Source organism: Canis lupus, chromosome 19, assembly GCF_048164855.1.
Source record: "Canis lupus baileyi chromosome 19, mCanLup2.hap1, whole genome shotgun sequence".
Classification (NCBI taxonomy): Eukaryota; Metazoa; Chordata; class Mammalia; order Carnivora; family Canidae; genus Canis; species Canis lupus.
In genome coordinates, this window is record NC_132856.1 from 8,218,274 (window position 1) to 8,243,996 (window position 25,723).

The 25,723-nt window shown below is 41.3% G+C and overlaps 1 protein-coding gene across 6 annotated transcripts in view; it reads left to right on the top strand.

Annotated features, from left to right (window-relative positions):
• TAMM41 (TAM41 mitochondrial translocator assembly and maintenance homolog) overlaps nt 1-25,723 on the top strand; it is a 53,950-nt gene that overhangs the window by 18,056 nt on the left and 10,171 nt on the right. For 4 of the 6 annotated variants that reach the window (XM_072785096.1, XM_072785098.1, XM_072785094.1 and 1 more), the window contains 3 exons: nt 12,431-12,576; nt 23,359-23,524; nt 24,771-24,833. In XM_072785096.1, coding sequence (XP_072641197.1) covers nt 12,431-12,576; nt 23,359-23,524; nt 24,771-24,833 — 375 coding nt within the window. The remainder of the gene's footprint in view (nt 1-12,430; nt 12,577-23,358; nt 23,525-24,770; nt 24,834-25,723) is intronic. The other 2 variants (XM_072785097.1, XM_072785099.1) reach the window with 1 other exon arrangement.

Below are 25,723 nucleotides of genomic sequence, written 5' to 3' on the forward strand. Positions count from 1 at the left end.
TTCACTTACAAAAAAGTAGTCTGCTACTTGAAAAAGAGTTTGAAACCATTGTCTTGAAAATAATAAATATCTTCTTTCCCAACTTTTGAGTGTGAGTTAGAGAACTCTATGCTGAAAACATTGCAAAAGCAGTTTACTCACTTTCTGAATCCCTGTATAGATAAGATTTCATGGAAGTATAATGCTGAAAGAGACCTTAAAGACCTTGCTCGTCAGTCTTTCTCCCAAAATACAGCTAGCAGGACTATAGCTGCAGTTGCAACAGTGGAGAGAAAGAAAGTGATGTAACCTCGGACTTGGTGGCTTCTAGCTCTACATGGCAGCAGCCCTGCCTTTCAACAGGAAGTGCAGAGGCAAAGGCTTCTGTGGCTAGGTACCAGAATGAATAGGCCTGCATGCAACGTGTGGGAAACGTGGTCACCTTGTAAGGATGATTCCCTCTCCATGCTCCCTTGTGAAAAAAAGATGGACCCAAAACCTTTTATGAAGGGTTAACTTTGTGGGAGAATGATGCAGAGCCTATTTCTACTTTGCCCACACCACTGCCACTCCTCCATCTCCTCCCCTGTGATCAACATCAGCATAATGTGAGGTGGATTTCTAGGAGTTCCTATAAATTCTGAACATTTTCTAAGGAAGTTTCTTGAATGGCATAACTGCTTTTACCTATTAGCAGACTTCAAGTTAGCATTCAAGCAGGTATCAATCTTTAGCTGACTTTTACTTTGCCTCCTGGAAGAGCCGTGTTTTATACTCCTGACTTCTCCTGTATTGTGAGACATGTACAAGGTGTTCAGTGAGTGCTTGCTGACTCAGAACACTATCATTGTCTGTTTTCCTGCTTCTATAATTTTTATTAAGGGCTGCTGTGTAGCAGTGCTGTACCAGACACAGTAGGTAGATGGGTAAGTAGATAGATAAGTTGGTAGGTGGGAAGGGGGGAGGATAGATATGTAGATAGATTGATCTTTTATTCTATAGTTGAATCCTCACACAGCAAACAAATATTTCCTGTGTGCCTTCCATGTGCCACATGCTACGCTAGGCCCTAGATATACACCGGTGAGCATGATATGAGTAAGACTCCTCATGGAGTTCATGTTCCCTTAAGCAGAGGCAGACAGTACAGAAAGTAATTTCAGAGAGTGGTAAGTACAATGAAGAGAAGAAAAGAAATCAAGAGGAGGGCCTTTACCTTGGATAGGCAGGTAGGGCCCTCTGGGGTGGCGATGTCTGAGCTCAGATCTCATGGTGGCAAGAGCCCACCTGGAGCTGCTGGGAGAAGGGCAGAGAGAGAGAGTTGCTTCCTAAGAGGTAGGTCCTAATCTCGGTGAACCTGACTTGGGCTTTCTCAGCTTCCAGTTTCTCCCATTTCTCATCTCGTCTGCTCTTTCTCTCTTGCCATTGTATTATTTATTGCTTAATCCAGATTTGGATCTGAGAATTTGGCCAAGGATCCAACATTACTCATTTCACTGAGGTTGGCTTCTTTTTACTGTAAAACTTAGGACACAATACTTGGCACATCCTCTCCAGAGGGAACTCATTCCAACTCTGTGGCCATCCCTAGCTTATGAATGAGACATTTTCCAAAAAAGCTTTCTATAAGCCAGTTGTTTAGAACTGGGAATGTATTTTTCCCATCAAGACAACATTATATGATGTTCCTAAGCCAGGGCACTATATAATTAATGGTTACTTAATCCATAATAAACGAAATTAGAGTAGAATAGTGAGGATGGGGAAGGATCTAGGCCCTACAGCTAGATGCCTTTCATCAGTAAGAGACCTGCCCCAGGCTATGTGTTAAAAGGTAAGCTTTTCCTCCTCCCTTTCTTAGACTTCTGAGAATCCAGTATCCTTGAACTGATTGGATTCTGTCCTGATGGCAAACCACCCAAAACTCCCAAGCCCTCAGAATATTACAAACTTTCAAACGACCCACCAATCTCCTCTTTATTTACAATTTTGACATTTGTTTTCCATTTGAGAGACAATACATTGTTCCTAAGCTGCATAGGTCAGCATTTCTCCCTGGAAGTGGGTAGGGATGTGGAGACAGGAAACAGCATCTCTCTCCATGTTATTGGACAAGTTCCTGCCAGTAGTTACTAGCAGAGGCAGGATCTGTGTATTACTAGTAGTAGTAATAACCCCTTACTTTTTATATAGTATTTAAGGAACACTTTGACCGCCTTGGGGGTCATCATTGATGACATTATTGTTGTAAATGATGGTGAGAAAGGAGTAGGTGGAAGATGAGAGCCTGCAAAACTGGGAAGGAGAAAGCTTTCTAATCCTTCAGTTATTCTTAGAAGTCAGCGTTGAAGTAAACAGAAAAGGAAAACCAAATGAGCTTTAAAGGGTCACCTTGACCTTTCTCATGTAAGTACGAACTATTAAAATGACTAATTTTACATAATGATCCTGGTTTAACAATTTATCAAATGAATCAGCGTCCCATACCTCATGAAGAATTAAAGCTATAATTTCTTCTCTAAAGAACTTCGCATTAATAAGCATGCAGTCATAGTGAGTCAGTGATAGACTTCAAAAACAACACGTGTAGAAAAGGCAGGGAGTGTGAAAGAATACGACTTGTTTAGGGAAGAACGAATAGGTTGATGTGACTGAAGTCTGTGGCTCATGGCAGAAGAAAATAGCACTTACTGTTATGTGGCAGGAACAACTCTCAATACTTTTGATCTAATAACTAGTTTAATCCTTACAGTCCTCCTTTGATTTGTGTGCTAATTTATTGCCTTATTTTAAGATTAAAAAACTGAGACCCAGATCTGTCTGGTAGGTTCGTGGGTGGTGGCGCTGGAATTCTAGCCCACGGTCTTCACCACTTAACTCCACTGTCTCTCAGGTGTTTTGGAGAAGAGGTTAGGCCCTGGCCAGGCCAGACAAGGCATTGAATACAAAGTTAAATGAGACTAGAATTTGACACCCCATACACAACTAGGAGCCACGGAGGTTTCAAGCAGTGCAAGATGGTGGGAGATTTGTTGCTACAGAAAGATCATTTTGCCAGCACTGTGCAGGAGGGAGAGGGACTAAAAACAGAGAGAAGTCTTACTCATTGAGCCAATGAAAGGATGAGAGTCTCCTGTGCCAAGCACTCTTTTACCTCTATGGATGAAGGAAGTAAAGAAAGCAGCTATTGTCCCTGCCATCGTGGGGCTTTCATTCTGGTTGAAAAGTTGTACAGCAAACTCATGGCAACACTAGAATATAGGAGGAATGCAAGCATGGCTTACATTAGTGTAACCAGGGAAGGTTTCAGCGGGAGGTGACATTTGAACCAAACACCAGTGGTTAAAGACCCACAAGAAGGACCCACAGGACAGCCATCTAGGCAGAGAGGAGTATAGTTAGGACGGTGCCCGTGTCTAACCAGCCTTGTTCCTTCGGTCTCTGGAACAGCACTGGGGCACAGACTAAGCACCCTGTATGTCTTTGTTGGGTGGATACAGTGTGAATGGTGATAAGGGCTTGAATTAGAATAGTATCTCAGCGAAGTGCATAAGTTCTTGTGAGAATAATTGACATTAAACCCTTAACTCCTTTTTTTTTTTTTTAAGATTTTATTTATTCATGAGAGACACAGAGAGAGAGGCAGAGATACAGGCGGAGAGAGAAGGAGGCTCCCTGTGAGGAGCCTGATCGATCCCAGGACCCTAGGATCACTTTGGCCCTGAAACAAAGGCAGATGCTCAACCACTGAGCCACCCAGGTGCCCCTAAACCCTTAACTTCTTCTTTCTTTTTTTTTAAATTTTATTTTATAAAGATTTATTTATTTATTTATTCATGATAGACACAGAGAGAGAGAGAGAGGCAGAGACACAGGCAGAGGGAGAAGCAAGGCTCCATGCCGGGAGCCCGATGCGGGACTCGATCCCGGCACTCCAGGATCACGCCCCGGGCCAAAGGCAGGCGCCAAACCGCCGAGCCACCCAGGGATCCCTAAACCCTTAACTTCTTAAATTAATTGTCTTATTTTGTACCTTGCTGCTTTTTTTTTTTTTTTAACATTATATTACTTCGTGGAAGACAGAATTAGTGAAGTGTTTAAAAGCTGGAGCTTTAGAGTCAGAGGCCTGGGTTCAAAACCTAGCTGCACTCTTACTTTTTTCTCTTCAGGCAAGTTTCTTAGCTCCTTGTGATAGTTTCTTCATCTCTAAAGAAGGGTTTTATATGGATTAAATCAAATCATACATGTAAAGTGCTTAATAGAGTAGCTGGTACATAGTAAATGCTCACTAAATGTTATCCATTGTTATTTTAGATATGTGTACTCACATAGCCACTTTGTGTAATAGATAAAAGAAAGGGAAAGACCACAGACCTGAATTTGAATACTGGCTTTGTAAAAGTGCTTGGACCCTTCTGAGCCCATTTTCTTAACTGTGAAACAGAATAGCTGTCTTGTAATAAGGTTTTCAATGAGATAATATATATAAAAGTCCCCAACATCATACCTCATTGAGAGTTGGTGTTCAGAAAATGATTGGTATTATTTATTACTGTTCCCATATCATTGCTGGCCACACAGGTTTTTCTTAGGTTGAGACACCATTGTTTGCTTATTCAGTGATAGATGGATACTCAGGTTAGCTCCATTTATTATTGTTTTATTAATGCCACTGCTGTGAATCACTTTAAAGAAATTACTTTGGTAGGGGAAGGGGGTAAAGGGGGCCCCTAACTTCCTCAGATATGTTCTCCAAAATGGAATTTTGTTGTGAGTTATAAGAATTACTAAATTTGGGATCCCTGGGTGGCACAGCGGTTTGGCGCCTGCCTTTGGCTCAGGGCGCAATCCTGGAGACCTGGGATCGAATCCCACGTCGGGCTCCCGGTGCATGGAGCCTGCTTCTCCCTCTGCCTCTCTCTCTCTCTCTCTCTCTCTCTCTCTCTGACTGTCATAAATAAATAAAAAAATTTAAAAAATTACTAAACTTGTTATATAATGACAAAAATTTGCAGGCATTAGAATCTGCTTAGATGAGGTGGATTCATTTGGCCCTTTCCTGTCCTTAAGGAGTGAAAAAAAACTTTAAACACTCTTGTGTAAGAGAGAGAATGGGTTTCTTTCAATGCCAGATTGTCTGAACACAGGCTCAGCTACTTCTAGGAATAAGACAAAGCAAGGAAGTTGCCAGTTGAATGATTCTTGGAGAAAAGAAATTAGAAATGGGTGCCAGCCCTCTAAAGAGTGAGTAAACATCCTCATTTCTGGATCCTGGTAAAAGCCAATAAAGAAACTTTTTCTCTAGAGAGCTATTGAGATTTATTCCACGAGAGTCGCACCATCAGAAACCTTGCAAGCAGTGTCACTGGACAACTTGCATATTAGAGATTGACTATTTCAGTAATTTGGGAGCATATTTCTCTATGCTTGGCAAGCTTGAGCTTTTTGCTGAAGCCTCAGATGGAACTCTGCTCAGTCACTGATTAATTTCTGAGAATGTAGTACTCCAGAAGGGATAGTAATTGTCAATAATACCTAATGTTTATGAAGTACTTACTGTGTGTCAGATAATATTCTAACTGTACACATGCAGAAAAATGAGTTTGGGCCCGTGACTCATACTATGCATAAAGTTAACTCAAAGTGGATTATGGATATGAGAGTTAAATCTTAGAGCTAAAACTAAAAAGCTCTTAGCAGAGTGACTTTGGGTTAGACAGTGTTTTCTTAGATATATGCCAAAAGCACAAGCAACAAATAAAAAACAGATAAATGGGAAAACTGTATGAAAACTAAACTTTTGTGCTGCAAACAATACCCTCAAGAAGGTGAAAAGGCAACTAATAACATGGAAGAGATTTACAAATTGTATATCTGATAAAGAATAGCACCAGAATATAAAAGATTCCTGGAATGCAATAAAAAGACAAATAATCCAGTATTAAAATGGGCAAAGGATTTGATGAGACATATTTTCAAAGAAAGTATACAAATAGCAAGTACACACATGAAAAGATGATTAACATCATTAGTCATTAGGGAAATACCAGTTAAAACCCCAGAAACAGTGCTTCATACCCACTACAATGGCTATAATAAAAAAGACAAGAACAAGTGTTGACAAGGATGGAGAGAAATTGAAACTCTCATGCATTGTTGATAGGGTTGTAAAGTAGTACAACTGCTTTGGAAAAACACTTTGGCCATTCCTGAAAATATTACTATATGGCCCAGCAACTCTGTTCTTAAGTATCTACCCAAGAGAAACAAGAACACATATCCACATGAAAATTTGTACACAAATATTCATCACAGCACTATTCATTAAAAATAGCTAAAAAATGGAAACAACCTAAATGTCCATCAGACAAGGAATGGGTTTTAAAAATGTGATACAGGGGATCCCTGGGTGGCTCGCTGGTTTCGTGCCTGCCTTTGGCCCAGGGCGTAATCCTGGAGTCCCGGGATCAAGTCCCGTGTCGGGCTCCTGGCATAGAGCCTGCTTCTCCCTCTGCCTGTGTCTCTGCCTCTCTCTCTCTCTCTCTCTCTCTCTGTCTATCAAAAATAAATACAAATAAATCTTTAAAAAAAATGTAATACATCCATCCATCCAATGGAATATTATTTAGCCGTAAACAGGAATGAGTATTGACACAGGCTACAACATGATGACCTTTGAAAACATAATGCTAAGTCGTAAAATACCATTTATTGTACAATTACATTTATATAAAATGGAATAGGAAAATATATGGATACAGAAAGTAAATTAGTCTTTGTCTAGTGCTGGGGTTGAAAGGGTGGAGGGAGACAGTGTCTTCTAATGGGTACAGGGTTTCTTTTAGGGAGGCCAAAATGTTCTAAAATTAGATGGTTGCATAACCCTCTGATATATACTAAAAATACTAAAAAAAAAATTATTTTATATAGGTGAATTATATGATATGTGAATTATATTAAAAGGAAAGCTGTTGGGGATCCCTGGGTGGCGCAGTGGTTTGGCGTCTGCCTTTGGCCCCGGGCGTGATCCTGGAGACCCGGGATCCAGTCCCACATCAGGCTCCCGGTGCATGGAGCCTGCTTCTCCCTCTGCCTGTGTCTCTGCCTCTCTCTCTCTCTCTCTCTCTCTCTCTCTCTGACTATCATAAAAAAAAATTAAAAAAAAAAAAAGCTACCCTAAAAAAAAAAAAAGGAAAGCTGTTAAAAAATGAATATTAGGGGCATCTGGGTGGCTCAGTCAGTTAAGCATCTGCCTTCTCAGGTCATGATCTCGGGGTTCTGGGATGGAGCCCCAGCTGAGCTCCCTGCTCAGTGGGGAGCCTGCTTCTCCCTCTCCTTCTGCCCCTCCCTCTGCTCATGCTTTCTTTTAAATAAATAAGTAAAATCTTTAAAGAACAATGAGTATTATTTGGGGTGCCTGGGTGGTTCAGTCAGTTGAGCGTCCAACTCTTGATTTCAGCTCAGGGCGTGATCTCGGGGTTGTGAGATTGAGCGCCGTGCCATGTCAGGCTCCGAGCTCAGCACAGAATCCCCTTGAGTTGCTCTCCCTCTGCCCCTCCCCTCACATGCTCTTTCTCTCTCAAATAAGAAAATAAATCTTTCTTTAAAATTCTGCCGTATTAACATCCAGTTTGGAGCTACTGTTCTTAAATACTACCATATAAGAAATACCCACCTCTGCAACCCACAGTGAAATGATCTGTTTTCATAGCACCTCCTACCTCGGGTAGGGCATGTATCTTTTTATCTCTAACATCTGGCAAAGCTTCTGGTACTTACTAGCCACTTAAATATCTATTGAACTGAATGAAATAACAGCAGTACTGCAATGAGTTTAGGGGAAAGTTAGCCAGTTATTATTTTCAAAGACTCAAGGGCTCCCTCTTCCCCCATCCTTTCCTCATCCCATATGGATATCATAGCAACCCTACTATCTGTTTTACTCTTTACAAAGCCTTGTCTGCTGCCTTAACTCATTTAAATCTAAAAATAACCTTGTGAGATCAGTATGTTGGTTACAGCCATTTTCCAGGTAAGAGAGCTGACTCAGAACAGTCAATCTCCAGTCACCACAGGGCACTGCCAGACTTTCCACTGTACGGAGCAGCCCCTTACATCCCTACATTCATACTAAGGCCCCTGGCCGCTGGTAGCATGCTGGAATCACAGAGCAGGCCAACTACAGATGCTTTACAAGCCTCTGTATTTATTTCATTTCAAAGTCAAAGAGAAATTATCCTTTTGGTTGTCCATTGTTACTAGACTGGCAGTTTTCTGGCTTGAGCAGTCAAGAGTTAAACTTACCAGTAGAGGTATAAAATAAAAGTCAGCAGTCAGTTTTTCTCAATCCCTGTGTTTTGTTGCAAACATCTCTGGAGGTAAGAAAAATTGATTCTTATGATCAAAATGCTGGGTCATGCTGTGCCCACAATTTTATTCATTTTGTTCTGAAGAAATGAGTAATAAGCCCATTTGCTTGTGGTTCCCTGTGGCTGAGCTAGTTCTGCTGCACAACAGTTGGAGAAATCCGATTCGGCAGACGTTTGTCAATGTACCTTCCATGTGCCAGGCAGTGCATAAGGAGCTGGAGGTACAGGGATGAATAAGCCCCCGTCCACGTTCTCAGATCAAGAGTATTTTTTTTAAGGTTTTATTTATTTATTCATGAGAGACACAGAGAGAGAGGCAGAGACATAGGCAGAGGGAGAAGCAGGCTCCATGCAGGGAGCCCGATGTGGGGCTCGATCCCGGATTTCCAGGATCATACCCTGGGCCAAAGGCAGACGCTAAACCGCTGAGCTACCCAGGCATCCCAAGAGTATTTTCCATGCAGATGTTCTTTGGGGGAGGATTTGGATTCATTTGCTTTTACGTTTTAGTGAAATACAGCCACTCTCAGTTACTATCTAAAATGTAAGAACTCTTTGTTGAATGTACAGGAAGAAAAGAAATGACACACACGTTTAGAACTCAGTGGTGATAACAAACTGATCTTTTACTTCAGAGCCAGCCATGTTGGATTCAGAGTCCGATGACATTTAACCCTTCCAAGATTGATAGAATCCATTTATGGGCTCTGAATAAAACCATAAGGATTTACACGATTGAAAGTTAACCCAGCTGCCTCTCCATGCACATTTGCCAAGTTAGCATGTCTGTGCATCCCTTGCATCTATTTAAAAATGCTAGAAGTAATATGCCAACATTATAGAAGTGAGGAAAATGGTGAAAAACTGCAAAGTAGAGTAACACTAGTCACCTAAAATGTCACTACTCTGATACCGAGAGGTGGCTGGACCTTTGCACCTCAATCTCAATTTTAAAATTGGGAATACTTAGTACCTTCATTAGGAGGCTTTGCCAGGACTAAACAAGGTAACAGCGTAAAACACACTCACACCAAAACAACCCATAATAAATATGTGCTTATTAGAGCAAAAACAACATTTTTATGTAATCTTTCTGTCTTGTTTTTTCCTATTTTTATACGAAGTTGTTTCCTTCTTGTACTTTTGTCTTAGTTTCTTACTACTATATAATCATTTTTCATCTAGCCGTGTGTGAGTATTGTAATTTTTAATGGCTGCACACTGTTCTGTGGTAGGGTATGGGATTCCATTGTAACTTATCCATTCCCCTGTTGTTGGACTTTTGGGCTGCTTCCAGTGTTTCGCTTTTATAAATGAGTGCCTCAGTGAATAGTTTTATGTATGCAGTGTATTCACTTACTGGGAAATCTCAGGCAGGTGACTTCATCTCTGTCCTTTTTGCCCGGATGCTAAATGAGGATAGAATAGTATCTGAGAGGATAGGGATGTATGGATTAAATAAAGTAATATAGCAAAGCACTTGCAACAATGTTTGGCACTTAACCAGATGCTCAGTGAGCATTACCTCTGGACCTCTGTTTGGGTCTGTTTCTTTAGGCTCACTCTCTAGAGATGAGATTGTTTCATCTACTGCTTTCCAAAGGATTTTACCAATTTAGTATTATGTCAAAGGACCAATTTCTCTACACCCTCACTAGCAATCATCTCAGGATTTAACTACGTAACAACTCTCTTTCTCTTTAAAATAATAGTGAAAAGGGGCCCCTGGGGGCTTTAGTCAGTTAAGCATCTGCCTTCAGCTCAGGTCATAATCCCAGGATTTTGGGATTGAGCACTACATCAGGCTTCCTGCTCAGTAGGAGCTTGCTTATCCTCCCTCTGCTGCCCCCCCCCCTTCACTCTCTCTCTCTCTCTCTCTCTGTCAGAGGAATAAACAAAATCTTTTTAAAAATAAAATAAAGGTGAAAAAATAAGTTCGTCCATATTTAGGGCAGCTTGTTATGACTGGAACTCACTTCTACTCACTGCCCTGAACAGACCTCATGTCACAAAGGTTGGATCCCAGAGGCTGTTTGTAAATCTTTTTTCCTGAAGTTTGCAGTGTCCAGCTGCTCTCCACAAAATTGTAGCATAAATTGGTCCTCTGAAGCTTTAAAACCTAGCATATTTTATTCCTTACTGAAGTACATACTATTGAGTATCTTTATTTTTTTCCAAAACAATAGTTTGGTCTAGTAATATCTGTTTTGGCCTATAATAATTTCAATGATTCCTTCCTCTCCTGCCCACCCCACCTCCAAGGAGATAAATTGGCAAGGGTAACCATATGTTTGGGTTTGCCCAATTTTTACTTACCCTGGTATTTATTCATCATGCCCACTTCACCCTCAAAAGTGACCTAGTTCAGGGAACCCTGGGTGGCGCAGCGGTTTGGCGCCTGCCTTTGGCCCAGGGCGCGATCCTGGAGACCCGGGATCGAATCCCACGTCGGGCTCCCGGTGCATGGAGCCTGCTTCTCCCTCTGCCTGTGTCTCTGCCTCTCTCTCTCTCTCTCTCTCTCTCTGTGTGTGACTATCATAAATAAATAAAAATTTTAAAAAATTAAAAAAAAAAAGTGACCTAGTTCAAATGATGAATTACTTCATCACCTGATCCCCTGGAATTCCTCAGCAGCTGGGTACCTGCCAACACTTGCTAACTAACTACTTTCCTGGACTTTCTACCTGTCCAACAAAGGTTTCACTCAGAGTGCTTTCACCAGGCTTCACCTGAGAAGCCTTCACATGTACCCAGCCTATTTTGAACACACATTAGCCCAGTAGGCATTCCCTCAAAGTTTTTACATTTCATCATCTTTTTCCCTCTACACCTTGCTGGTAATTGCCAATGGCATAAGCAGGCTTGGGCACTTCAAATTTGTGTCAGAAGTGGCTCTTCCCATATCAGGCTCCCTGCTCGCTGGGGGGGGTCTGCTTCTCCTTCTCCCTCTGCTCCTCCCCCTCCACTTGTGCTCTCTCACTTTCTCTCAATCTTAAAAACAAAAAAAAAGTGCCTCTATTCTTCAGAACTATTCTGCAGCTCATTTCATCCCACAGGCAAATGTAACATTCCTTATTTCTCACCACTTGCAATTTAAAAAGAGACATCTGCTTTCAAGAAGTTAATCTTAAATGTAAACCTCTTCTTATGAGGTAGGACTCTTAACACTCACTGCTCCTGCCCTTATCAAATATGGTAAAGTTCTTTATATTCATAAAGTACGCAGAAGCCCTTGCACAAATGCAGTAAGAGGTTCAAGCTGAATAAACAGTAGCAAGTAGCATTTGCAAAGACATGTCTAAGGTGAGACACTGCAGCTCTGTGATTGGTCACAGACAGTTTTGCTCACAGAATAAAAAATTATAAGTACAGGTGCTTCTGCGATGGAAAAACAAAAACAAATCAGCTTCCGATGATTACATTTTGCACCTAGGTAACTGCATTTTAACTAGCATAAAAGGCTTTATGACTTTTTTAAGATTTTATTTATTCATGAGAGACACAGAGAGAGAGAGGCAGAGACACAGGCAGAGGGAGAAGCAGGCTCCATGCAGGGACCCTGATGCGGGACCCGATCCCAGGACTCCAGGATCACACCCTGGGTCGAAGGCAGGCGCTAAACCGCTGAGCCACCCAAGGATCCCCTAAAGGGCTTTATGACTTGAGAGGGTCTGTTTTCCCCCTAACCAAGTGCCTGCATTCCTTGGGTAATGTATTCATGGTTTTAATTAAAGAGGAAAATTGGGGATCCCTGGGTGGCTCAGCGGTTTGGCGCCTGCCTTTGGCGCAGGGTGTGATCCTGGAGTCCTGGAATCGAGTCCCACATCAGGCGGGTTCCCTGTGTGGAGTTTGCTTCTCCCTCTGCCTGTATCTCTGTCTCTGTCTCTGTCTCTCTCTCTCTGTGTGTGTCTTTCATGAATAAATAAAATAAAATCTTTAAAAAAAAAAAGAAGAAAATAAAATGTTTTGAATGTGGGATGCTAGTCATCTTGAGCTAGCGTCAGATGAATGTGGGGCTATAGTTTATAGGTCAGGATGTGTACTCTTAGTGGAAAATTTGTTTATCCATTTGTTTTAACCAGGCGACTTTCGGATGGTGTTTGGAGAGGATAAGACAAAAGTGTTGAATATTGTGAAGCCCAACATAGCCCACTTTCGTGAGCTGTATGGCAACATACTGCAGGACAATCCCCAAGTGGTGTATAAAATCCAGCAAGGCAGACTGGAGGTAAACCGTATGTGGGAAATAATTTATGTTGTTTCTAAGGCAAGAGTGATTTTAAGAGAAAGAAGTAAGGGTTAGAGTAGTATGACTAGTGTGACAACATTTTACAGTTTAAAAAGTAAGTTTCATATGTAAACATACTCGTCTGTGTATTTGGAATAATGCTAAATGGTAACATAAGAGAGTAGTAATAAGAAGCCGCCTTTGGGGAAGGGAACCTGGGGCTAATGTGGGAGAGGGACCCGTCTTCATCATGTACATCCTTTTTGGCATTTGAAACTCTTCTTATGCATACTACCAATCAAAATAAGTGAAAAATTCTCAGATTTCCTTCTTCATCTCCAATTCCGCTGGCCTCCCCAGATGTAAATTTACTGACAGTCTGGCATATATTCTCCTAGATCTTTTTGCATGCATTTTTGTATTTATTTGTACATATACACATGTATGAGCAAGTTTGGTCTTTTTTTATTTGGGTTTGTTTTATATAAATGGACTCTTATACATACTCTGATGTTTATTTTTCTCCTCACTTATGTTTATTATGTCTTGGTTTTCCTTTTGATAAATGAAACTTTCTTTCTAGATATCTTAAAATTTATATTATTAAATATTTGAAAATAAATATTAAAGAACTTTTCCTTTGAGGAAAATAATTTGGATTTAAGATTTTTTAAAAAACTATAGAAACTGGGAACTCCTGGGTGGCTCAGTGGTTGAGCGTCTGCCTTTGGCTCAGGGCATGATCCCTGGGTCCTGGGATCTAGTTCCACCGATATCGGACTCCCTGCATGGAGCCTGCTTCTCCCTCTGCCTATGTCTCTGCCTCTCTCTCTCTCTCTGTCTCTCATAAATAAATAAATTAAATATTTTTTAAAAATAAAAAATAGATAAAACTATAGAAACCAGAGAGTTGGGGTTTTTTTTTATCTTTAGCGTAAAGAACACTGTGTTTTACTTTTTTTTTAAGATTTTGTTAATTTATTCATGAGAGAGACAGAGACATAGGCAGAGAGAGAAGCAGGCTCCATACAGGGAGCCCGATGTGGGACTCGATCCCAGGACTCCAGGATCACACCCTGAGCCGAAGGCAGAGGCTTAACTGCTGAGCCACCCAGGCATCCCTGTATTTTACCTTTTTAATGTTCTTCCTCTTCCAAATAACAGGGGCAACTAATATTATATTGAATATGGAATTAAGTAATTTCTAGAACTGAAAGGGAACTTTCAAAAAAAAAAGAAAAAGGAATTACTTTAAACAAAAAAAATGAGAGTAATATGAAATGCCCAGAATACCCTCCACTCAGTTGAACAAATTTTGCAAGAATTTTTTACTTTTCTCGAGGTAATGTGTGCACATGGTTTATTTTATTTTTAAGATTTTATTTATTCATGAAAGACATGGGGAGAGAGAGAGAGAGGCAGAGACACAGGCAGAGGGAGAAGCAGGCTCCATGCAGGGAGCCCAATGTGGGACTTGATCCCGGGACTCTAGGATCACGCCCTGGGCCAAAGGCAGGCGCCAAACCGCTGAGCCACCCAGGGATCCCTGTGCACATGGTTTAAAAACCAAATGGGACCTCACGGTTTATAACAGAAAGTAGCAGTTCCCTACTGGCCACCTTCTGGGTTCTCCATGCTGCTTCCTGGAGCCCACTGCTTTCATCTTGTTAGTGGGTCCTATGCTTACCTCCGGGTTTCTAAACAATATGATTTGACTGTTATTTCTTGATTTTTTTTTATTTTATACTTTATTTTTGTTATCCATGTCTGGAGGATGAGTATTGTTTTACTCTCCTCTGTCATTTCCATTAATAAGCACACACTTGTGCACATGTGCACACACCCTCTTCCTGCCTCAATCCCTCTTGCTCCACATACGGTTATTTCATTTTTGGTTGGGTTAATGTTCAATATTTACATTATTATGAAACTTACCTTTTCTTCATTGCTGAGATATGCTACTATGAAATTTCCTTTCCTATACAGATTTGTTTTTCTTGGAGTTAATAATTGTCTCATTTTCTTCATCTGCTTGATTTTCTTTGTACCTGTCACTAACTCATACCCTCTTACAAATCTGTATAGCTTCCCCCATTATAGACAAATACATCAGGTGTTTTCTGTTTCTTGTTTTTCTTGGGGACATTTCTTCCTGGAGCTCTGTGTGCCCTGTTCTTTCTGGATGGGCTATTTTCTAGGCTTGCTGAGTGGCTGTTCTCCTAGAGCATCTTTTCATTATCACCCTGCCGGTTCTTTCCGCCTCTCTCCTTTGTTAGGTTTTGGTTTTCTGCATCTTCTATCTTCTTTTTTTTTTCTTAGTGGCCCTTTAATCTTGGTGAAGTATACCTTTTAGTACCTCTCTAACATAGGTTGCAAGGAAGGTAAATTTTTTGAGACCATGTACATCTAAACCTTCTATCCTTGCACTGATTGATAGTTTGGGCTACATATCACATTCTAGGTTGGCATTTTTCCCTCAGACTTTTTAAGTCATAGCATTACTTCTTCTAGTTTATAAGTGTTGTGTTAAGAAGTCTAATGACATTCAGATTGCCTATCCTTTGGATATGACCTTTTTAACTCTTGGACAATGCTATGCTTAGGATCTTTTTCCAGTCTTACATTTCATGGTAGTCTGTCTTTGTATATGTGTTTTTCACTATTATTCTGGCACTTTATGAGCCTTTCTAGTCTGAATACTCATGACCTCCAATTCTAGGAAGTTTTGTTATTTCTATAATAATTTCTTCATATCCATTTTCTTCATTCTTTCTGGAATTCCTGTTAGCTGGTTGTTGGACCTCCTTGTTTGATCCTTTTTATTTCTCTTTCCTCCTTCTACTTTCTTTGGGGTTTTTGTTCTTCTTTCCAGAAGAATCTCTTAAACTGATCTTCTAGCACTACTATTAAATATTTAATTTCCTCTGAATGTTCCTTTTTTCTTATAGCATCCTATTCCTGTTTTCCAAATATATATCTTTTCTCATCCCTTTAGTGGTCTTTATTATAATTTTTGAAGTTTTATCTTGCTCTCTACATTGTCTCTGTTTCTTTTAATGTCAGTATCTGTAAGATTTCTCCAAAGGGACATCATCTGCTCCTTGGCTTCAGATCAGGAAGTATAATATGCCTAGCTGCCAACTTTCAGAAAACTGAGCAAGGGGAAAGGGCTGGGAATTTTCTTTAGACCCTGAAGATAAACATTTCCAAATTCCTTACTATGGCCTGTGAAAGGCTGCACAATCTAATTGATCTCTTATCCTGGGGAAAAGTAAGGTTAGTGGGGACCCCTGAGTGGCTCAGAGGTTGAACGTCTGCCTTTGACTCAGCACATGATCCCAGAGTACCAGGATCGAGTCCCACATCGGGCTCCCTGCATGGAGTCTGCTTCTCCCTCTGCCTGTGTCTCTGCCTCTCTCTCTCTGCATCTCTCATGAGAAAGAAAAAAAAGAAAAGAAAAGAAAAGAAAAAAGAAAAGAAAAGAAAAGAAAAGAAAAGGAAGGAAGGAGAGAGAGAGAGAGAAAGAGAAAGAAAGAAAGAAAGAAAGAAAGAAAGAAAGAAAGAAAGAAAGAAAGAAAGAAAGAGAGAAGGGAAGGGAAAGAAGAAAGGAAGAAAGGAAGGAAAGAGAAAGAAAGAATGAAAGAAAAAGAAAGAAAGAAAGAAGAAAGAAAGAAAGAAAGAAAGAAAGAAAGAAAGAAAGAAAGAAAAAGAGAAAGAAGAAAAAGAAAGAAAGAAGAAAGAAAAAGAGAGAAAGAAAGAAAGAAAGAAAGAAAGAAAGAAAGAAAGAAAAAAAGAAAGAAAGAAAGAAAGAGGGAAGGGAGGAAGGAAGGAAGGAGAGGAGAGGGAGAAGAGAGGAGAGGAAAAAGGAGAGGGGAGAGGAGAGGGGAGAGGAGAGGGGAGAGGAGAGGGGAGAGGAGAAGGGAGAGGAGAAGGGAGAGGAGAGGAGAGGAGAGGAAGGTTAGTGGACTGAGCTACAGTTCCTAGCGCTGCTGAGGCTATAACTGACACCCACCTGCTCCTTCCTGTACTACCCATTCCAAACTCCCTTCACCCTCATCTAGTACTTGTGCTGGGCTAGACGAGGTAGCCCAGACCCTCATCCCTGAGGCATCTGAGACCTGGTCACCCTGCCCATTTCAGGGTAGGGTTGCTGCCTTTCCCTTTACTATCTAAACAGAGCAAGGGGTACTGAGAGATGTGTACCAGCAGCCCTACCCCTGATGATCAGGATCAGTTACTTCTGCCACTATGGTGACTCCTTTCCATGTCTGAATCTGAATAGAGGAGGTAGCAATCATAGCGTTAAGTTTAAAGTCTTAAAGTTGTAGGGATGGGAAACACACATTTCCTGAGTGGGTCACTGGGAATGATGGGAAGCAGACCTACTTCTTTCACACCTTGGTTCCCAGATCTATGTGTTCCATCAGTTGGGAACGTGGTACTGTATAACAGGCATTAGTGTAGGATGTGTACGGCACCCCATTCTCACAGGGTATCATCTCCAAGCTGCTGGTTCAGCTGTTCCTCATTGCTCTAACAGGATTTTTTTTTTTTTTTATGATAGTCATAGAGAGAGAGAGAGAGAGGCAGACACACAGGCAGAGGGAGAAGCAGGCTCCATGCACCGGGAGCCCGACGTGGGATTCGATCCCGGGTCTCCAGGATCGCGCCCTGGGCCAAAGGCAGGCGCCAAACCGCTGCGCCACCCAGGGATCCCCTAACAGGATTTTTTAATGAGGGTACTGTTGGCATGTTAGGCTGGATAATTCTTTGCTCTGTGGGCCCCAAATTTCCCCTTTTTGAGAACTGCTCTATCAGTCTGGCAGCTTTGGTGCAGTGTATGGTAGGAAAAGTGGAGCCATGGTCCTATGCCCATCGCCATACCTCTGTACCTCTTTTGTTCTACAATGGGTTCCATGTGTAATGTTACATGGTACAACCACAATGGTGAAGTGTGCGTTTGTAAGCCCTGTAATGGTACTGGCTAGGTCCTGTGGGTAGGAAAGGCAAACCCATACTCAGAATATGTGTTACTTCCAATTAAGATTAATTACTGCCCCAGGTGTGGAAGGAGTCCAATGTAGTCAACTTCCACCAAGTGACTGGTTAGTCTCAGGAGATGGTCCTGTTATCAGGATTTTAGCTTTGGCTTCTGTTGCTGTCAGGATAGACTAACAGCAGCAGTAGCTAAGTCAGCCTTGCCTAGGCAAAGCCTCTATTCCTGCCATCATGGCTACTCCTTTATGAACCATTGTCCCTGCACTGGAATGTCAGGCTATTTAATCAACTCGCTGAATTGTTCTTTTGGTTATTGTTGATTCTTATGTGAAGAATCCTCTCTTTGTACCAAAATACAAAGTTCTTCATGCTTAGTGGGCTCCTCCCATAAGTCCATCCACATACCTCTTCTCCCTAGTTTTTTGTCTTCAGTCTTCCAGTCTTTTTCCTTTTGGGCCCACTCAACCTGCAAACCATGCTTCATACCCATGGGTCTGTGTGTGTTCTTACCTGGGGCTACATTCTCCATGTAAAGTGGGTGACCATGTGCACTATCTGAAGCATACCCATTTGGGAGGATTTCCCTTCCTTAATGTCTTTCAGGCCTATCCATGGATGAAGCTGTAATGTATCATTTTCAGCTAGTACGTACTAAGCCAAATCATCCATGCAGCAAGCTCATCCTTTATCCTCCAAAAGCCAATCACAAGAGACCTTCCATGTAGTCATATGCATGAACCAGTGAAGAAATAGGGTGGTATACACTGGTACAACAGTGCAGAGTGGATATTATGGGGCCCTATGTTTCCCTTTGTGCAGCTTACTTGTGCCTTCTGGCCTTACTCATGTCAAATGCTAGTGGACCTCTCCCATCTTACAGTAGATTACTGTTGAGCCTGCCTGGCCTTAAGATCTGATGAATAGGATAGATCTCCACTCATGATGGCAGTTCTTGACACATGGTCTTTTGATGATGACCCATAGTTAGAAGCTCCATCTCTACCAGGGTCTCATATCTAGGAGCTGATTTCAAATGATATATTGTTCTTTATCATAGATGGCATGGCCTTGGTCCAGAACCCTAGTAGTTTACATTGTGATTGTCCTACTGGGAGCCTACCACAAGCTTCCTGTGGCTTCTTTTGATACCAAAGATCTCATTAGTACTATAGAGTTTATAGGGTTCTGTGCCCCAAGTGGGGGCTGCTTGCACTGCTGCCTGAATCTGTTAAGAGACCTCTTTTCTGCTCTGAGCCTCACAAACCTGGCATCCTTTCATATCACTTGGTAATTAAGTCTGAACATTATGCCAAAGTGTGAAATATGCTGCCTCCAAAACCTGAAGAGGCTTACCAAGCATCATGCTTCATTCTTAGCAGTGAGAGGTATCAGATCCAAAAATTTGATCTTTACTTTAGAGGGATGTCCCAGCATGCTCCAGACCACTTGACTCCTAAACACTTCACTGAGGTAGTAGACTCCTGTAACTTCATAGGGTTTATCTTCTACCCCCTGGAGTACATTTATCTACCAGGGACTCCAATGTACTTGCCCCTTATTATTTCCCAGGTAACAGTAATAACATACCATTGATGTAGTGGATCAGCCTGAGATTATACAGAATGTCCAAATAGTCTAGTTTCGTTGGGATATCTTATGACAAAGGATAGGAGAGTTAACATATCCCTGAGGCAAACCATAAGATATACTATTGTCTGTCTCATGAATGCAAGCTGCTTTTGATCCTCCTTCCTAATAAAGATGGAAAAGAATGCATTCCCCAGGTCTTGGCCTCATCCAGATACCTGCAGTTCTGTGTCTTGCTCTAGCAGATTTACTATATCTGGCAGAGCAGACATCACTGGGACTTCTACTTGATTGAGTTTTGGTATAATCTTCCAGAACCCATTTGGATTTTGTGAGGGCCAGACTTAATGGAAATATGATGGAGACAATTAGTCTTCATATTAGGGTTCTCCGAAGAAACAGAGCCAGTAAGATTTATAGAGGGTTATTTTGGGCAGCCCCGGTGGCGCAGCGGTTTAGCGCCGCCTGCAGCCCAGGGTGTGATCCTGGAGACCCAGGATCGAGTCCCACGTCGGGCTTCCTGCATGGAGCCTGCTTCTCCTCTGCCTGTGTCTCTGCCTCTCTCTCTCTCTCTCTCTCTCTCTCTCTCTCTCTGTGTCTCTCATGAATAAATTAAATAAAATCTTTAAAAAAAAGAGAGAGTTATTTTAAGGAATTAAATCATAGAGGCTGAAGAGTTTGAAATTTGCAGAGCATACCAGCAGCACACCTGGAGACCAAGGGAAGAGTATGTCATAGTTTTAAGTCTGAGGGCAATCTGGAGGCAGAACACCTTCTTCCTCAGAGACTTTAGTCATTTTTCTTAAGGCCTTCAACTGATTAGATGATGCTCACCTACATTATAGAGGGTAATCTGCTTTACTCAGAGTCTACTGACTTAAATGTTAATTATATCTTTAAAAATACTCTTAATTTTTTTTTTCATTTATTTATGATAGTCACACAGAAAGAGAGAGAGAGGCAGAGACACAGGCAGAGGGAGAAGCAGGCTCCATGCACCGGGAGCCCTACATGGGACTCGATCCCGGGTCCCCAGGATCGTGCCCTGGGCCAAAGGCAGGCGCTAAACCGCTGTGCCACCCAGGGATCCCTAAAAATACTCTTATAGAAAAAAAAAAAAAAACTCTTATAGGGCGGCCGGGGTGGCACAGCGGGTTTAGTGCCGCCTGCAGCCCAGGGCGTGATCCTGGAGAGCCGAGATCCAGTCCTATGTCGGGCTCCCTGCATTGGGCCTTCTTCTCCCTCTGCCTGTGTCTATCTCTCTCTGTGTGTGTCTCTATGAATAAATAAATATTTTAAAAAATACTCTTATAATAACATCTGGACTAATATTTGACCAAGCAACTGATCACTATAGCCTAGCCAAGTGACACAAAATTAAACATCATACCCCTGCATCCTTTAGGTTTACAGATAGCACTAATCTCTGTATTTCCTCCTGAGGTGTGGTGTTGTTTGATTTTGTTTTTAATCACTGTCTTGGATAAGAGGCAAAGTGGCAGCTTCAGAGTCTTCTACTTGGCCTTCCATAGTAAGACAGCTCTAAAATGCCATCATAGAGTATACTCTTTGGACCGATCCTGGTACCTATTGCATAGCATCGGGATTGAGTGGATTTGAAACAATCCCTCATCTAATCCTGCAGTAGCACTGTGGAATTAAATGGGCCTTCCTAGTTGTCCCCACTTGGGGAAAAAAGGCCAGGCCTTTGTACTCCTGCAGTGTCCAGTCATTGGATCCAGGCAGCTCCCTTTGGCTGAAGACAAGTCTGGGGAAGGACTCTAAGAGTGGGATTCAGCCAATTTTCCCAGCAGCTAGTGAAATGACAGTGGTACAACACAGAATCCAGTATCATATGCCCACATCTGCTTTTTTAAAACATCAGCTTTATTGAGCTATAATTCACATACCATAAAAATCAGTGGTTTTCAGTGTATTCACAGAGTTGTTCAACTATCACTACAATCTAATTTCACAACATTTCTGTCACTCCAAAAAGAAATCCCACATCCATTAACAGTCCCTAGCTTCCCCTCCCCACAAGCAACCACTAATCTGTTTTCTGCCTCTGGATTTGTCTCTTCTGGACACTTCATATAAATGCAACAATACACTATATGGTCTTTTCTGTACTGGCTTTCAAAATGCAGTTTGACTCTCATGATTTAACTGAATGCTTTCACTTCCATGTTTTAATGAGAATCAAAGAGTAAGAAGAATTACCCAGAATTTAACAATTTATTTGAACATGTCACCTAATATTTTGTCTTTCAAGCAAAAATTCCAGTGCATTATTTTCCTCAAGAGAAAGCAGTGGCAAATATGTTTTTTAATCCTTATCTACAGCTGGACAGTACCTGTCCATCTCCTGTCCTTCCAGTTACTTTTGTCCATGTCTGGACTCAGCTGGCTGTTCTGCCAGCACCTTGCTGGTTACTGACCTGAGAGTGATGCAGCCAGAGGCACCTGAGGGTTAGCCCAAGGGCCCACATCCTGGGTTGGCCTGTGAAAGAACTTAGGGTCCTTGTCTGGGTTTTGGTGATGTTGCAGGAATACCCCCAGCCCACTGCCCCCATTCCTTTCTGCTTCTGGTTTGGAGCTCTGGACCAGGGCTTTAGTCCTGGTCGGTTTTGTTTTGTTTTGTTTTGTTTTTTCCTGGTCAGTTTTTAAATAATTATTTAACAGTGTAACTTTTAGACCTGCGTGACATCTACAAAGTGTCCAATAAAGAAAGAAGCAGCTAAATAAATAAATAAATAAATAAATAAACAAACTTAAAAAGCCATTTTGACATCTCTAAAATTCCTGAAAGCTTCATAGATAAAGCCTTGCTCAATCTTAACCCCAAAATATGAGTCTATAAATGTTATTTCTAATATATTTTATAGTAATATCCACATTTTTTGTCATTTAGTGAAGCAAAGCTAAGTAGAGTTCAAATCCTGTGAATTTAGAATCCTTTTAATGATAAATATGAAATATTCAGGTTAAAAAACCCCTTTACTTCTACTGGAGCCACTATATAATAGTCCTTTGTTCTTGTTTGCATAAATTTAATAGAAGACTAGGAAATCCAGACATTAGTACTCAATGAGTACTTGTTGAATGAAAAAAAGAGTGGTAGAATGAGTGAATTCTAAGTGTTAATAAAAAATCATATCTGGAAAATCTGAATCTAAAATTTAATACATTTATTTGTCAAATTTTTTTCTTACTGTTGTCTTAGTCAAAGTTAAAACCTAAACATTTGTTGAAAAAATATAGGACAGATTTCTTGCCTGACAAATGATGAGATGAGCCGTTGAGGCCAGTGTTACTGGTTCTTACCTTGGCAGGCAGTCAATGTTTATGTGATTTTGTAAAAACTTAGTTCTGTGAAGTAAAGTATATTAGACTAGAAGTTAGAGAAGCTAGGTGTGGCCTTGGCTCTGTGACTAACTTTGGATTCAGAGTAAAGTCTGATGCATAGTTTGTGTGTTTTATTTCTGTGTTTCTCTTTCAACTTGATGTATCTAGAATATGTGGGGCACAGAAACCACTGGTGTAATTTAACCCTACTTAAGAAATAATGACAACTAAGCTTTATTGATGCAGTTATTCATTTCCTTACTCAACTAGTGTTTTTTGACTACCTACTATGTACCAGGAGATTAAAAGCCAATAAGCTTAGTCCTGTCATCAGTTTATTCCTACAGTTTATGAAATACAGCATGGTGAGTAAAAGGCCTAGAAGGCAGGAGACCCGAGGTTGGACGCCTCTCTCTCCAACTGCTATATGACCATGGCTGTGTCACTCAGTGCCCCTGTGTTTACAGTGGGAGAGAGAGAGTCTGAGTGTCTGGATTTGCTGAGCCTCAGTGAGTGTTAGCGGCAGCCTTCCTTCCTTTACCGCTGGATTTAAGAAAAAGAAATTTTAAAACTGAGAGTCAGAAATGGATGCTTGAAAAGGGCCTCTACTCTTTTCTCGTTGTAAAAGGATAATATCACAGGAAAAGTGTTGGCCTTTCTGAAGGACCTTAGAATCTGAACTCTTGTGCATTCAGTTTCAGAAAGGAGCAAGTTTCCTTAGCATGCTCCCCATTCTGGGGGATGGGTTCGTGCATGTCTGTGTGACTTGAAAGAGAAGCCATGACTTTGAATCTTTATAGAATTCAAAGAACTTCCCATAGATATCATCTTTCTTTTTTTCCCCCTTAGATAGATAAAAGCCCAGAAGGACAATTCACTCAGCTAATGACATTGCCCAAAACCTTACAGCGACAAATAAATCATATTATGGACCCTCCTGGAAAAAACAGAGATGTGGAAGAAACTTTATTACAAGTTGCTCATGATCCCGACTGTGGAGAAGTGGTGAGACTAGGTATGTTTATGAATTTGACGTTAAGGAAGTGCTGGCCATGGGTTAAAAGCAGACTTTGTGACTGAGCTGTATTCTTTATTCTTTCGTGCCTAGTGAGATCGAGAGACAGATTGTCTCAGGGAAGAAGAAAGCACTAACAACCTGGGTTTTTTCCAAATCTAAATTGTCATTTGTTTGAAGTACCGCGGTGAGAGTACTTCTGTTTTCAGATTCCTTGGTCCTAAATCACTGTCAAAGGGGGAAACAATGTTTGTTTTGGTTCCAAGACCATAACTTCTAGAAGTTATTCCAAAGACTCCTCTGTGTTCTTCATGGTGGTCTGAGAAGGAAGGAGGCTAGTGACATTTTTAGTGCTTTTATAACATCAGGAACACAGCTTTCATCAGCCGACTCCTGTTCGATGTGTCTCATAGTGGGTTCAGTCAGCTCCCTCTTACATGGCCCAGGGCCTTCCCAGTGTTTACCCAAAAATCTTATCTTCAGAGACCCACTTCTCTTTGAGGCGTTAAAGATAATTTACAAGGCTGTCAGTAAAGAAATAATCATGATTGAAAATGACTCCCTTCTCCAGATGAGCACGTTCTCCTGTGTTATTGAGTAAATATTTCTTGAGCTCCTCAGGGATGCAAGCTACTGCCCTAGATGCACTTGCCAATGACACAGTCTCCCAGGCACCTGCCCCAGGCTGTCAGAGCATACATTTAGATTGCCAGGTACCTATTCTGAAGATAAATGAGGAGGCATGCTGTTTGTTTTCATTTTAACATGATTCTGGTCACCATATGATCTCTGCTGCCTTTGTGAGAGGGTGAAGGACTATGCTATTGCTCTTCCCTGAGGAGTCACATATATGTTTTTAAAATGTAAGTTTTTCTCCCAGGCAGAACCAGTGGGTTTGGGGTTGAGAACTAGCACCCTTAAGCAGATTTAAAGTCATTAAATGACCTTTGAGGGTGACCTAATCCACCCCATATTTTAATTAAGGTGAGGGAGGACCACGCATTTGCCTGAACTCACACAGCTGGTTGCTGACATGCCTGGCAACTCTGGTCTCCTGGTCCTCAATCATGATACCCCTTCCACTGTCATTCTGCAACATCAGGGCAGAGATGGATGTGCTGGTTTTATTGGATAACTGGAAAGAATATTTAATTTTAGATTTTAAAAATGTTAAGATGACTAACATTTGGCTTTTTTTTTTTTTTTTTTTTTTTTTTTGGCATCCTTGTTGATTTTCTTTTCACAGGGCTTTCAGCAATTGTGAGACCTTCTAGTATGAAACAGAGCACCAAAGGCATTTTCACTGCTGGTAAGAACTTTTGAAAGTCCATGCTTTTTTTCACAAAAGTTACATTTAATTCACAGTGTAATAAAGGTTACAGGTAAAAACCTACACATAAAGCATAAAAAGGCCTATTACACAAATGTACAATTCTCTACATAAAGCTCATATCACCATTTGCTACATTTATCTCCTCTATTTGTCAGCTAGGACCAGTTCTGGAGCTCTGGATTATGAGAGCTCTCAGACAAGGCAGGGAAGAACCTCTGAACCAACACCTAATAATGTCCTCTTAGAGACATCAGTTATTTGCAAAGTAAAATAATTTCCTTTTCAAAAATCCAGGCTTAATATATCTACTGGATGGAGTGGCCTCAGCACTCCTGATTCAGATATAAAGCTTTATCTGTATCCTGCAAGTACCTCTGAAGTGCTGAATTTTGATGGTCATGAACTAGGACATAGCAGTGGCATACAGACGGGCAAAATAGCACTGTCATCTGGTCTAAACCAATCCAAACATGTGAGGTACTGTTGGAAGTCTTACTACCCCTTTCAGTCTTCTGAATAACTCCTGTGTGCACGTTGTCCCCTTGTTTTAGGATTTATGGAAGTCACATATGCATGATGTTGCAGAAGCAGCAGTACCTTGCCCTTCCCTGCCATTTCCCCTCTCCAGAGACAGATGTTGCTAATCCCTCTAGTGGGTTGGTTTTATTCCCACTGCAAGGGTCTAAGTAGTAGGCATATCCTGCTGCTCCTCTCCTTTCCAGTTGTCGGCATCAGCTGTGGACTTCTCACTCTGGGAGATTAGACTTCAGCTCTTGTATCCGCCCTGTCACACACAAGCTCACCTCTCCCATCCCTCGGTCCTCATGTAGTTGCTGTATAGCTTTGGTGAAGCCACTTGTCAGAGT